The sequence below is a fragment of the Melanotaenia boesemani genome, chromosome 12 (assembly GCF_017639745.1).
Source record: "Melanotaenia boesemani isolate fMelBoe1 chromosome 12, fMelBoe1.pri, whole genome shotgun sequence".
NCBI lineage: Eukaryota > Metazoa > Chordata > Actinopteri > Atheriniformes > Melanotaeniidae > Melanotaenia > Melanotaenia boesemani.
This window is the reverse complement of record NC_055693.1, coordinates 13,309,409-13,323,341: the sequence shown is the minus strand read 5'-3', so window position 1 is coordinate 13,323,341 and position 13,933 is coordinate 13,309,409. Positions and strand designations below refer to the sequence as shown.

The 13,933-nt window shown below is 37.9% G+C and overlaps 3 protein-coding genes across 3 annotated transcripts; 1 reads left to right on the top strand and 2 right to left on the bottom strand.

Moving 5' to 3' along the window:
- Positions 1–870: 870 nt before the first annotated feature.
- On the bottom strand, positions 871–3,801 carry mitd1 (MIT, microtubule interacting and transport, domain containing 1). Its single transcript, XM_042000830.1, has 7 exons — positions 3,540–3,801; positions 3,343–3,444; positions 2,363–2,499; positions 1,818–1,904; positions 1,591–1,703; positions 1,441–1,501; positions 871–1,355 (listed from the first exon to the last, which is right to left on the bottom strand). The coding sequence occupies exons 1-7, from the start codon at positions 3,682–3,684 to the stop codon at positions 1,260–1,262; spliced, it is 741 nt and encodes a 246-aa protein (XP_041856764.1). The 5' UTR covers positions 3,685–3,801; the 3' UTR covers positions 871–1,259.
- A 211-nt stretch (positions 3,802–4,012) lies between these two features.
- On the top strand, positions 4,013–5,958 carry mrpl30 (mitochondrial ribosomal protein L30). Its single transcript, XM_042001069.1, has 5 exons — positions 4,013–4,301; positions 4,740–4,826; positions 4,956–5,102; positions 5,470–5,543; positions 5,789–5,958. Exons 1-5 carry the CDS (start codon positions 4,260–4,262, stop codon positions 5,919–5,921), a joined length of 483 nt encoding a protein of 160 aa, XP_041857003.1. The 5' UTR covers positions 4,013–4,259; the 3' UTR covers positions 5,922–5,958.
- Positions 5,959–8,015: 2,057 nt separating this feature from the next.
- On the bottom strand, positions 8,016–13,806 carry txndc9 (thioredoxin domain containing 9). The gene is made up of 5 exons (XM_042001068.1): positions 13,656–13,806; positions 11,657–11,859; positions 9,182–9,300; positions 8,611–8,865; positions 8,016–8,529 (listed from the first exon to the last, which is right to left on the bottom strand). Exons 2-5 carry the CDS (start codon positions 11,828–11,830, stop codon positions 8,421–8,423), a joined length of 657 nt encoding a protein of 218 aa, XP_041857002.1. The 5' UTR covers positions 11,831–11,859; positions 13,656–13,806; the 3' UTR covers positions 8,016–8,420.
- Positions 13,807–13,933: the final 127 nt, after the last annotated feature.

The window sequence follows — 13,933 nt, the reverse complement described above, 5'->3', positions numbered from 1 at the left end:
TCAAAACTGTATATATTACAACACAACCTTGTCTTTCTGCAGGTGTAATGCCAAAGAATCCTTGTCAAAAATGTGATTTGTGTCCCTGTTTTTCTTACCTCATCTTTATGGAGAAAAAAGCCCAGTCATAAGGCAGATAAATATAATTTCTGAGGTTCTGGTTAGGATCACAGAACAATTTTATCCCCAGGTGATTTCTGAGCTTTAGTTTGCAGTATGAATAAGGTTATGGATAGGTTCAGTTTCAGGGTTACAGTTAAGCAATCATTTGTGATGGTTAAGGTTAGAGTAAAAGCTTAAGGGATGCATTATACTGGCAGAAGTCCCCACAAAAAATATAATCAGACTGGTATGTGTGTGTGCATTTTCTTCTAAACAAAAGCTTAAGGTCTCTGGCCTGGCTGGGTTGGTCATGACTGGTATATCACCATGATCATGGTTAGAATAATGCCATAATTGTCTACTTTTTTTCTGTCGCTGTGAACAGTTAGAGCTGCTTTTTTGTGTTCACTTAATGAGCTGCAAATTACAGTTAACTAACAAACATTACTTTTCTAGAACTACCCAGAATGAAACAGGTTGCTGTATTATACAAAGACTGCTGTTTACCCAACTGGAAGTGTAATGTGTTATTGATATTGTGGTGTTTCAGCAAGAATTGCCATTTTTCTTGAGGCCTTTACTGTACTTACTGTATATGTTAAAACAGGTAAATGTTTTAGCACAGTTGGACCTTCTTAACTACATAAATCCGCATTAACATAATGCAGTGAAACTGCTTTCTGATTTATTTCTGAAAGTATGTGTTGAAGATTTTTTAAAAGTAAGATTTTAAAAAAGCGAAGCAGTAATAATGCAGAACAACATGCATTCATGGTTATATAAAAGCTATTTTAATCATTTTAAGAAAAGACATTCATTTTTCCACCAGGTGGTGATAACATTGTATATATGTGTCATTACTGCATACAACCATAATTACAGCAGATAAGTTTAAGTATAGAAAAAAGAGAAGGCATAGTTGGTCATACAAAAGAACCCATAACATTAAATAAACAAGATTTAATTGTTCAGTTAGCTGAGTTTTACAACATTCCAGTGCAGCAAAAAGTCAAAATTATTGTTATAAATCCAAACTCTGAAAATGTCAGTAACACAACAGATGTTCTGGCTTGTTTTCGTTTTTGTTTTTGTCTAAGTAGATCATTAATGGCAAGTCACTTGGGTGAGAAAAGAAACTGAGCTGAGCATGATAAATCTCAGAGAGTTTTTGTGTGTTTGGTGTGGAAAATGTCTACCGTGGTTTCCTGGCACTGCCTGAGATCATAGTCACAAAATCCAATAGAGAATCGGCCCTGTGGGATGCAGACAACCAGAACTTAATACACTGACAACAGCAGCAAGTGATGGAAGAAAATAAGCATGAAGGTGTAGCCTCACCTTCGGCCTCTTAAAGTAATCCAACCCTCTTCCAACTTTTATGATCCAACCATTGTCAAACCTACAAATAAATTCTTTTAGTTTAGTTTAGAGGCACAAACTAGAATGAATGAATGATGTTGGTGTAACTGTTGAAAATGAGGACAACACCTGATCTCTCTGTCATGGATAGTGGAGGAGTACTGCAGATCCAGAGTCACTCCATGAGCATTAAGACTATCTTTCATGTCAGTCAGAGCAGTGCTCTGCTGGCTGTTGTCAGCCTGCAGGATAGAATGTGTATTAGTCAAAAAAGACACCACAAACTACACACGGTAGACAGCCATGGTTTCTTTATATTAATCACACAGTGTGACCTCATTATCTAAATAACCTACTTCATCCTGTGAAGTGAGGAGATGGATATTTTTCACTTTGCAGGAGGCTTTTAGCAGCATTTCACAGAACCGCAGGAAGTTGTACAACTGTGGAGAGGAAGAGAGATAAGGGCATTCTTTGACAAATAATTTTGGTAATTTTACACTCCAGTGAAATTATTAACTGTTAAGTTTTAATTAATTTTAATGACATATAATTGCAAACAAAGATTCAAAGTGCTTTATACATTGCAACAGTTCTTTATTCTTTAATTGTATCAGTAGAACAGACCCCAGTTTTACTCTTCTTTAATGCTAAATCCAATTAAGTCATTGCACTAATTGTTACTCATTTTTATTATCTACTGTTTACTCAACACACATTGATGGTCTTAATCCTTAATAACTTTTGCATTACTCTATGAAATAATGACCGAAATAAAAAAAACAAACAAAACAGCAGCTGATGTTTTCAATCAAAGCCTAATCTAATGGAATCATATACAAATGATACCACAGAGAAAAAAAAGGCCACAATAAAACAGTAATGCAGATAAAGCTCTTACTTGGTGGGTGTGCCGTATGTACGGATCTTCCACCCAGACTTCTGTGAGAGAACTGCTGATGTATGGCTTGAATAGAGCCTCATAGCTGTAACCAGTAGCATCTTCTGAAATTTTAATTTGTTCATGGTATTTCCCATCTATTGAAACAGGGGGGGACAAAATTAGATCTTTTAGTGTGCGGTAGAAAAATTCCACACTTTAGGGGTGTTCTACAGTCAGTAGCAAAATCAACATGGTCCCAGCTGTACTCTATCGTTTCTCTGACTAACAACATGGACACACTGTACAGCAAGGGTCAGAGCAGGCTCTATCTTCTGAGGAGACTGCTGTCTTTTGGAGTGAAGGAGGCACTCCTGATTGTCTTCTATGATTCTGTGGCTGCATCAGCCATCCTGTACAGTGTGGTCTGCCTGGAGAAGCAGCATCACAGAGAGGGAGAAGCTAGACAAAGTCATCAGGAAGTCCAGCTCTGTCCTGGGCTGTTCTCTGGACTCGGTATAGGTAGGTCACAAAAGGGTCCTGACAAAACTGACATCCATGCTGTACCATGAGTCCCACCCCCTGCAGGACGCCCTGTCTGCTCTAGAAAGCAGCTTCAGTGACAGACTGATCCATCCTTGCTGTGCTAAGATACGGCAGGTCTTTCCTCCCTGCTGCTGTCAGACTTTACAATGAACAAATGTAAACTGTCTTTACATATTCATTTGTGTGTGTGATCGTGTTCTTGTCTGATATCACCTGTGTGCTGTTTACTGCATGTGCCCTGCTGCAACAAAGCAATCCCCCCCCGAGGAACTCATGTTTTCTTATTCATTATTTCAAATGTATTTACTGTGCTTCTAAAAATAAACTTGAATCTTATGACGTATGAAGTAAGTTGAAGAAAGTAACAGGTCAAACCAGATTGATTCAGCACTGGCTGTTACAGATCCTCCGTTTAACAAGCTTGATATTAATCCTGTACTGGTGAATCACTATACCTTCTTTCATCTGGTTCACTTGAGCTTTGATTTGCTCTGCTCTGTCCATGTAGCCCTTGATCTTCTCCCTGTAGTGCCCTCTCTTTGACTCATCTTTGACAGCTGCTTACACGACAAATAGACGTGAAAAGATTTTTATTGTGTCTTTCAGACTTTTAAAAGTGCATTCACTGCTTAACGGGTACATTATAGCAGACCTTTTAACACGTCCATAAGCAGCTGGATGCCTTCCTGGTAGCAGACGAGAGACTCCTGGAGACGACCGCCCTGGTCGAGTTCCACTGCCCGCTTTAGGACGGAGACGGCGGACGCCTCCATCCCCGACACATGGTTTTGTGCCATTGTTCTGTTTTTAAATTAATTATGTGCTCCTATAGTTGTTTCATGCTTTTATTTGAACAGAAAATTGAATGAAAATTAGCGCTTCCCTCCCAACCTAACTGTCGCATTTGTGTGTCACAAAAATAACTCCCGGAGAAACATTATACCTGTTTGTGATAGGTGGAAGGAAACATATTCAATAAAAACACGCTTTAATGTCTATATTTTATCCGAATGCTCAAACGCTGGAATATAAAAGTATATTCTTTTTAATTATAAAACAAGTTTTGAAATTTTAAAGGCAGGGAAACAATCGGAGGAAGATTAGATCACATCGGTGTAATTAGGGTGCAACACACCAACATTTCCGGTTGAGACGTGCAGGATACAGGACTTTACATAAATGTGATTACTGTGTTTCGTTGTGATTTTTTTATTTTGTGTTTTATTAGTCATTTTGGCAACTATTATATGAAAACAAGTACTTTGTCCATGAAGCTTATTTACCCGCCGACTCACACATTGATTTAGGCGTCAGCAGGCCTGTGTCCTTGGCGTGTTAGTTTCTTTAGCTAAAGAGTAGCTGGCAGCTCGGCATGTCGGGCGTCTGTCGGAGTTTGAGCTTTCTTTCGGTTAAGGTAAGGACATTTATCTGTATTTTCTATGTTTCAAATAATAACTGCCCAAGTGCATCAAACATAAGGCCTTATTCGTGACAAAAATGATACTGTCATAGTGCATTTGTATTGATGAGTACGTTTGATTAAAGTCAGACAAAAACGTTCTCCCCCTCCTTATCTTTTTAACATTATTTATTTTATTAGTGTTAATTTAATGCCCTTTGTTAAGATTTAACAATTTGTCCTTTACAACACGAGTTAACTCAGCACAACAAAGCTAAGTGGGCAGTATTAATAAATCCAACATTTCATATTCTAGGCGGCACAATCTGCTTTCTTGGACACTATAATCGTGTTTATATGGGAAACACAACAGCCTTCTAGTGGCTAGCCTATGCTGTAATGCTATGTTTTTTTTGTTTGTTTTTAAAGCAAACCTATGTTTTTCTGTTACAGTGCCTGAGAGAAGCTGTAGTTTTGTCACCTTGTGGGGTGTTTGTCTCTGCACGCAGCAAATTTTCCAAAGCCAGAATACCCAAAGAGGTAAGGTCAAAGGCAAGAGCCTTATTTTTCTGCTGGGTGAAATGACAAATTGTAAATCTATAAGGTCTCCCAAACACATTACTTGCTGTGTCGTTTGTGGTCAAGAACTCTTTCTTTCTTTCTTAATAGCTGTTTGCAGAGAGATCAAAAGAGCACGAGAAGTATGGTGGTGATCCAGACCAACCACACAAACTTCATATAGTGACACGAGTGAAAAGTGTGATGCGAAGGCCGTATTGGGAAAAAGAGATGGTGAAACACCTCAAGCTTCAAAAGGTGAGGCTGCAGTAAAAGGGGAACATTTTCAAGAGATCTGGTATTTGAGTTTAAGGAGTGAAAAGGTTCTTTTCATTCTGAACTTTTTCTAAGTACAACAGAACCACATTATCTACTATCAACTTCAAATTATAATTAAAAGCTGCAAAGATTTATTATTGGTATCTGAGAGTTGCATTTAATGGACCTCATGAGCATTGTACAAAGTGTATGGTGCATATGTAGTCATGTAATTTACAAAGGAAAATTGTTAAAACCATTAGCTGCAATTGCATCATGTTAAAACATTTGAAACATCTGTTGACAGTAGAACATTTACTACCTTGAATTTTTCTTCTCTAACTTTGTTCACTATGTCTTGCTTTAGGCCCATGTGCCAGTAATTCACAAAAATATACCTGCAGTCAACCACCAGCTGAAGTTTGTCAAACACCTTGTGAGGTAAGACAGCTGTGCCAAATGTGGTTAGCAAACCTGCCATAAATGATAATATCTGTAAATAACCAAAGCTAGACAAATATTGGTAAGTACAGATGTCATCCAAGTTAGTTGAGAGGATTTACATGTCAAGAATGTTAAGTTTACAGGGCAATAATATTCAAGTGCAAATTAAAGCCATTATTGACTCACAAAAGAAAAAAACCAATTAATCTCTCCCATCTATTTATCTTTTTCGTATCCCTCAGGATACAGCCTTTAAAAACTCCCTACGGGCTCCCTGCTGAGCAGGATATGGCTGACACATACATCAACAGCAAAGGAGAGCTGATTGTGCGTCGCCTCCTCCAACCTGTTGACCAGAAGGCTATCGAGTCATAATTCTGTCTCAAAGTTCAGTTGTTCATAAATAAAATTTTAAAAAGCTTTCAGTGTGTTCCTTTTGCTCTTGGAAATGGGTGTTTTTGATTTTTTTTCCATGAAAAATGTAAACTACAATGTAAACTGTTTTACAAGACATGTCAGTCAGTAAAGTAGAAATCATCCAGATGAAGTAGGATTACTGAGAACTATCCATTTTGTAGTTTTATTTTCCTATTTAGGGTCACGAGAGACAGGAGCCATTCCTAATTGTTATGGATAGGGGAGAGGTGATGACAAATTCAATAAAAGAAATTTTGAATGTTTTTTTTTTGCTTAGATTAGATTAGATTAAACTTTATTGATCCCACGGACGGGGAAATTCACTTATTACAGCAGCAAAGCAGAGAAAGTGAAAAAAGAAAGAATAAATAGATAAACTTAAGAATTAAATATAACACAATAAACATAAAAACAATAACAGTATAAGGTGACGGTATGAATGACTGTGTAAACAGTGTAAACAGACTACAACATGACAGCCTGGTTCAGGTGTTACAGATTGTTGTATAGTCTGACAGCAGTTGGGATGAAGGACCTGCGGAGCCTCTCTTTCTTACACCGTGGATGTAACAGTCTGCTGCTGAAGGAGCTGCTCAGGGACCCCACAGTGTAATGTAGGGGGTGAGAGGTGTTGCTCATAATGGATGTCAGTTTGGCTAACATCCTTCTCTCCCCCACTTCCTCTACGGAGTCCAGAGGACAATCCAGGACAGAGCTCGCTCTCCTGATCAGTTTATTGATCCTGCTTCTGTCCCTGTCTGTGCTGCTCCCTCTCCAGCAGACCACAGCATAGAATATGGCTGAGGCCACCACAGAGTCATAAAAAGTCCTAAGGAGAGTCCCACACACTCCGAAGGACCTCAGTCTCCTCAGCAAGTGGAGGCAACGCTGGCCCTTCTTGTAGAGGGCGTGGGTGTTTGTAGACCAGTCCAGTTTGTTGTTTAGGTGAACACCCAGGAATTTATAGTTCTCCACCACCTCTATGTCCGATCCCTGGATGTTCACCTGTGTGAGAGAGGATGCTGTCCTCTGGAAGTCCACAATCATCTCCTTTGTCTTGCTGGTATTTAGCTGGAGCTGGTTACGCTCACTCCAGCTGACAAAGTCCCTGATGACTGTCCTGTACTCCAGATCGTCCCCCTCAGAAACACAGCCAACAACGACTGTGTCATCGGAGAACTTCTGGATGTGGCAGTGTGTGTTATTGTAAGTGAATTGCTTAAGTTATCCCAAGAAGATATTAATATATATTAATTAGAGAAAATCTGGTGAATCAGCATATCAAATGATCACAGACGTTCATGTGTGAAAATCTATTGTCCTCCAAAAGACAACAGCAGGGTGGGTCAGAGTCTTTATTGAGCTCACATGAAAATGAAAATGTTCAAATCACAAGCAGTCTGATTTTTAGTTTGAGTGGAAACTAGTTCTTGCTTTCTTTGTTGATTCAGTTAACAAACACTATATGTGCGTAGAAAATGTAACTATTGCTTCACCTCATGATTTCACTTAATTCATTAATTCACTTAACAGTCATATGTGTCCTCAGAGCCTGTGTATGAGGCTGAAAAATGATAAAATTCTGTCTCCTCTTGCTTGCTCCACTTTTAGGTAATGTGTGCTCAAATGGGTGAGTCTGACATCTTTCCTTTTGTGACCTCATGAAGGGAAATAACCAATCACCCCAGTGGTGGATACTGTCATCGATTAAATCTCTTGCCTAACAGGCAAAATATTTAATCTGAGCAGGAAAATGCTATAAAGAGTTGACAATTCATTCATTTAACATCAACATTTTGTCTTACACAACAAGGTCACATCTATAGATGGATGACTGTGTTTTAAGATACTTTAAAATAGTAAAAATTTTAAAATGTTTGTTACTTTTATTAGAAGTTTGGCACCATCTGGATGAGGCTATGGATTTAACACAGATCACTTTTCCCAAACTACTCCCTCTCCCCAGTAGTAGTATTCCATCTATGGGCTTAGAAAATATAAAGGAATCTACAGAAGTGTAATACAAAATTCACAGAAGCAACTTATACTGTGTACATTTTATGATTTTCATTAGGTCTACATTGTAATTCCAACTCCTGCTTCAAGATCATTTCATTAAAAAAAAAAATGTATTCAAATGCTAAACTCAGAATAAATTCATTCTTGTCCCACATGTATCTATAAATCTCTTCTAACATAAGACTAGGACAGTTACAAATGCCTGAATAACAACATGATGCATGTGTGTTACCACTTTGTATTCCAAATTTAAACATGGCACATAATTTATCAAATAAGGCTAAACAAGGCAGGATCCACGATCAGATAAATCCATTGATCTTGAGATTTAAATTATGCAAATTAATATGTTGTTGATGCCATTGAGAAGGGAAAAATTACAAAGGGCTTTCTACAAGACTATTACGAAAGACAAAACCAGATAGCCATTAGAACCTTTCAGTCATCTTCAGAATCTGACTCACATCCTCGTCCTCTGATGGCTTTCTTCTCCACTTTTGTGAACTTTTTTCCTGATTTAACTGTTGGGGGCTCCATCGGGTTTCCACTGGGACAACAAAAAAAACAATTTAAAAAACTGAGCTGAATTACAAGACTTACTTGTACATAACTGCGGAGTGTATCTCACCTGTAGTTAATAACATCTGCACATCCAAGTCTCCATTCAAGTACCTCTGTGGAAAACTCATCTGTGTTGCCCAGATCAGCAAATCCAACCACATAGTCCTTAGATTTTCCATCTATTAGCAGAGCCAGTGTAGGTATAACTCTGATGCGCAGCCTCTCTGTCAGAAACGGTGCCTTTTCTGCATTCAGTTTGATGAATTTGGTCTCAACATGCTTTTTCGCCAAGACGGCCAAGTGTTTGTCGAGGATCTTACATCTACATGTAGGGGACAGAAGACAGATTGACAAATTTAGTAAATTCTTAAGAACAAAACATAAAAACAAACATTTTAAAGCACATCACAGTCATATAGAAGCTAAGTTTAAGGGGGGGGGGGGGGGCGGTCTATGGTGACTTCTATGAATTTTTAAACTTGATTAAATTGGGGAACAAGTTATATGCTCATCTTTTTCTAAATATATGATTTAGTACAAATACCAGCATTGGTTTGGGCCAGATCAAATTTCTCATTCAGACACCAGTTACATCATTAAGTGAATTTTTAAGATGTAGTGGCTACTTTTGCACTTACCTGAAAGTTGAATTTCTGTAGAAGTGGCAGACAACATTTTTGCTCTCCTTCACTTCACCAAAAAAATCTTTCTCACTAGAGATTTCTCTATACTCGCCGTGGCCTTTGGACAACCAGTCCTTAAAAACAGAGAGCTCAAAATAAATAACACAATAGTAGAAAAACTGTTGTTTACATTCCGCCACAATAAAGGCACACGGTCTCTTTTTAGGTGGGATTTTGGGTCTTGTTGTCATTCCCAACCAGTAAACAAAAATGTTCACTTCCTGTGGTGCTCTAGTCTATAGATTACACTAAGGTACCCATTGTGATTATAAATCATTGGGTAATTACAAAGCTGTCTTATCTTTCATATTTATCTTATGAATTCTATACTATAAACCAGAGATCTTTGTGAGACAACAAGAGACATTAGAGTGGGTCATCTAATAACCTGAAGGTTGGATGTTCAAATCCCATTTCATCCCAGTGTCCTCCTCGTTTCCAGGGTTGGCATCGCTAGTGTATACATATTAGGGATATGGGATTTTTTTTTTTTTTTTCACATCAGCTGTGCCCGATTTTCTTGAGCCTATATGTGGAGCCAATACGGCTTTTGTTCCCTCAATTTACATAATAAAAATGACAATAATAAAAATGTTATGAGTCTTGTTTTATTATTATTATTTTTTTTATAAAAAGTTATTAAAAATTAAAGTTCTGGAAGTTCTTAATCCTCCCAGTTTAGGAGCTGCACCTCACAGAAATGCTCACTGTTGAATTTACCTTCAGGTTAAATCTGTAGTGATGAACATATCTTTGTACTATATCTTTATTTTATACACAAATGCATTTAACACAAGAAACGCTGAGACAGTCATTTTGACCGTTTTGAAATGTGCACATTCAATAAGTCTGTCAAATAAAATCATGAAGGCTTGCTGGGACCTGACTTTTCCTAAAACTACGTGAATTTTCATTAAAACAATTTTTAATATTTAGTATGTAAAGAACAGAAGAAATTTAATCATATTCCGGCCACAGGTGGTTATTTACATCATGCAGGATTTTGTGCTGCTCTATATTTCAGACTCCCGGCATTCTGGATCAGATAATGTGGAAGTATTCTGTAAAGGACGATATGCCGAGATGAATCGATGCTAGATTTTACATCATATTGGACCTTGCATGAATAAATGTTCATATAATCAAGAAGTTCACTAAAACCCAGCAGCTCAAAAGGGTTTCTGCACTTTGCTGGCATTATGAGACAGAAATATTTTTGCCTTCTCTCTGCATTGCAATCATATCAAACACATGCACGCTGCTGTCATACACGAAGCAGCACGTGGAAAGAAGGCATGAAAAATACTGTAATGATAATCTGTACTATATACTCTGAGGCTAAAACAACTATTTAGAAGTCACAGCCAGAGCAGATCAGACCTTCTGCATGGCTTTGCCTCACGTGCTACAGGTTTCCTTTCATTTTTCACTCCCCAGCTCTGTGCTGCAGCCACTTCTAGACCAAAATAAAAGAAGATAGTTTAGAACTTACTGGAGTTTTTACTCTACTGAAACTCTATTTTGACTCTACAGATCAATGGAAGGTAACTGCTGTCTATCAGCTGATTACTTTGATCAATCAAAATCCTCCTTCAGCATTTGGACATTGAAGGAGAGAGGAAGAGGAGAGCCATCTGAAGGGCCACTGAAGTGGCACACAGGGCCTCAAGATGGCTGTGACTCAAGCGACGAGATCCTTGGAGATAGGGTAGCAAGCCATCTGGACACAAGCCAAGGTTTGATCAGCCTCGGCTATATGATGTTGAAAGACTCGAAACACTGAATGATTCCAGGAACATCACTCAAGATGTGTCCAGAGGCATCTGCAGATGTATTTTTCACCATGTTTGGTGGTGGTTGGTGTGGATTGGCTGCTAAATACTGTATGCAGCTTGCCATCACAAAGAATGATTGTGGTGAGAATAAATAATGGATTTACTCTAAAGAGCTTTGGGTGCTTAGAAAAACACTAAATAACTTTGAAACTGCTTACATGCTTAGGTTTGGGGGCCGTAAGTACCCCTAAATGTATTTATAGAGCATTGTGCATCTAAAACAAACTGCAAATTTATATTTAAGCTAAGCTAAAAAAAAAAAAAAAAAAAACAATAAAAGAAAAGAGAGACAAATTGATACATCATAATCCAATCTAGCAAACATTGCTCTGACTCAGAATAAGTTTGACATTGACCTCTGAATTCACATTGTTTAAAAACTCCCTCCTCTGAAGTCCTTAATATTTGAAAAAATAACACCTTAACATGTTTGAGGTAAGAAACATGGGGAAAAAAGGACTCCTTTGAAATAATTCACACTATGTAATGTGCTAAAAAAAAGACATATATTCTCAGTGGTTCAAATGATTTCATCTGCTTTTGTGAATTTAATAAAAGCAAGCAATGTAAATAACTATATTTAATGTTCACTTACCTGCTTCTGTTTCTGAGCTTTTTTAAGGGCTTCTAAGCGCTTCTCTCTCAGCCTGTCCAAATCATCCTCATCCATTTCATTTAGTTTACTTAACTGTGCATCCACCTGCTCCTCCACCAGCTTAGCTGACTGCTCCAAAACCTTTGATAAGATATCGACTGATTGATTGGCCATGGCTGCCTGCTCAATGTGAAAGACTGAATCTGAAAGGGAAAAGAGCAAATGTCAAATTTAACATGTTACAAAACAAAAGACACATATAAGACACTTTATAAATATGTAATTGCATGGATAAGCAACACTGAGTCAATTTGCAATTCATGCCATAACTGCACCAGGTTGATGTATACACTGAGCTTTAGTATGATCTCATCTTCCTTCAGAAAGCTGCTGATTTATCTGTGTTCTCTGTATTCAGCCATGTTTAACACTGGGTAATGTAACATTAGGTATATACTTGTTCAGTATAAGTGTGACACACTGATTGTTGTGTTTACATGACTGTTTTGATTTGGGCATATATGCACGCACGCGTGCGCGCGCACACACATATATATTATGTAATTAATCGCAAATAACGCATGACAAGCCCCATACATCCGTCATTTCTCTGCTATGATGGCGGGACAAGGAGAAGCATGCTGGGAAAGATCTGTCGGGTGATTCTATAGATGGACTTGAGAATAAACACAGCATTAATGGAGCATCCCATGGACATCGTCTCCTTGGAGAAAGGGGGTGTTTTAACACACACTCTTTTCCTGGTAAGAGGGTTCCACACCCGCACTTTCCCTGCATTCTTTTTTAAACTTGCGATGGCGCAGCTGGGTTTTGCACCAACGTTTCTGCTCTAGTGGCTCTCTGGTCGTCTATGTTTGCGACTGCTGTCGGTGATCAGCTGATCAGCTTTTCTTTTGTTGCGTTTATCGTTCGGTTGAAAAGTAGGAAACTAGCCGTTCATGGTTCACAGTCACCTATTTACCCCAAAGTATTGTTTTTGGCAGGACCTTCTCTAACATAGTAGATGACAAAGGATGTAGTTGTAGAAAGGATTTATAGTTCAGCTTTGCAGGGGCGGGTCTAGAAAAGTTCTGATGGGTGTCAGGTGGAGCACTGACCAGGAAAAACGTTTTAAAAGTGAAGAAAAATATGCAACACCAACAGTCAATGATCTATTTTAACAGTTGTTTACTTTGGGTGATGCTTCTGTAGGACTTTTATCACCGCTGCACAAAAACACTTAAACACTTAAAAGTTCAATGATAAAAGGATATAAAACTCGCAAATGGTGATTAATCATTTTGAAATTATTTTAAATTTGTGATTAATCTGATGTAATCATTTGACAGCCCCATTTGACACACACACACACACACACACACACACACATACATACATACATACATACATACATACATACATATATATATATATATATATATATATATATATATATATATATATATATATATATATATATATATATATATATATATATATATATATATATCGCGCGCGCTCCTTTCCTCTCTTTTGTCGTAGCGTAGTTTCAATATAACCGGGGCTCCGACAACAACGGCTTGGGAACGTCTCGGCACGCCTTGTTTCTACTGTCGTTAGCTTGTTGTTAGCTAGTTCTACATGCATACAAGCGAAACTGCTATATACTACAATGATGTCCTTTCATTCGATATGTATTTTTTCGCTCTTTGCTAACTTAATTATTAACAACAGAGAAATACTGCTGAATGCAAAATCTTTCTCCAGTAATTCCAAAAAAAAAAAAAAAAAAAAAAAAAACCCGTTTATGCTAGTGACTTTTAGCCCAACACAAACCTACCCTACATTGTTAGAAGCACTTGTACCCTGTGATTAGCTTACCCTAACCTGTAAAAACAAAAATACTATTGATAAGTGTGTGCGCTAATAATAAAACTAACAACGTGCTTGGTTAAAGACAGAATATGCTGAATATTAGCCATTGGCTTTAATTAAGTACCTGGTGGAATGACAACTTTACTGAGGCTTCAGTCCGTCCGCGAAACACTAAATGCTGCGGATATTACGTCAGAACATTCTTCTTTTTCTTCTTCTTCTTCTTCTTCTTTGGATTTTAAGGCGGTTGGCAGCTAACTTACTGGTGCATTACCGCCACCAACTGGACTGGGGTGTGGAACATGAGTCTTACCTGTCTAACGTTAAAAAACAAACAAACAAACAAAAAACAACTAAATTCTGTACATTAGTCCTGTAGTCCTCAGGAAACTAAATACATAA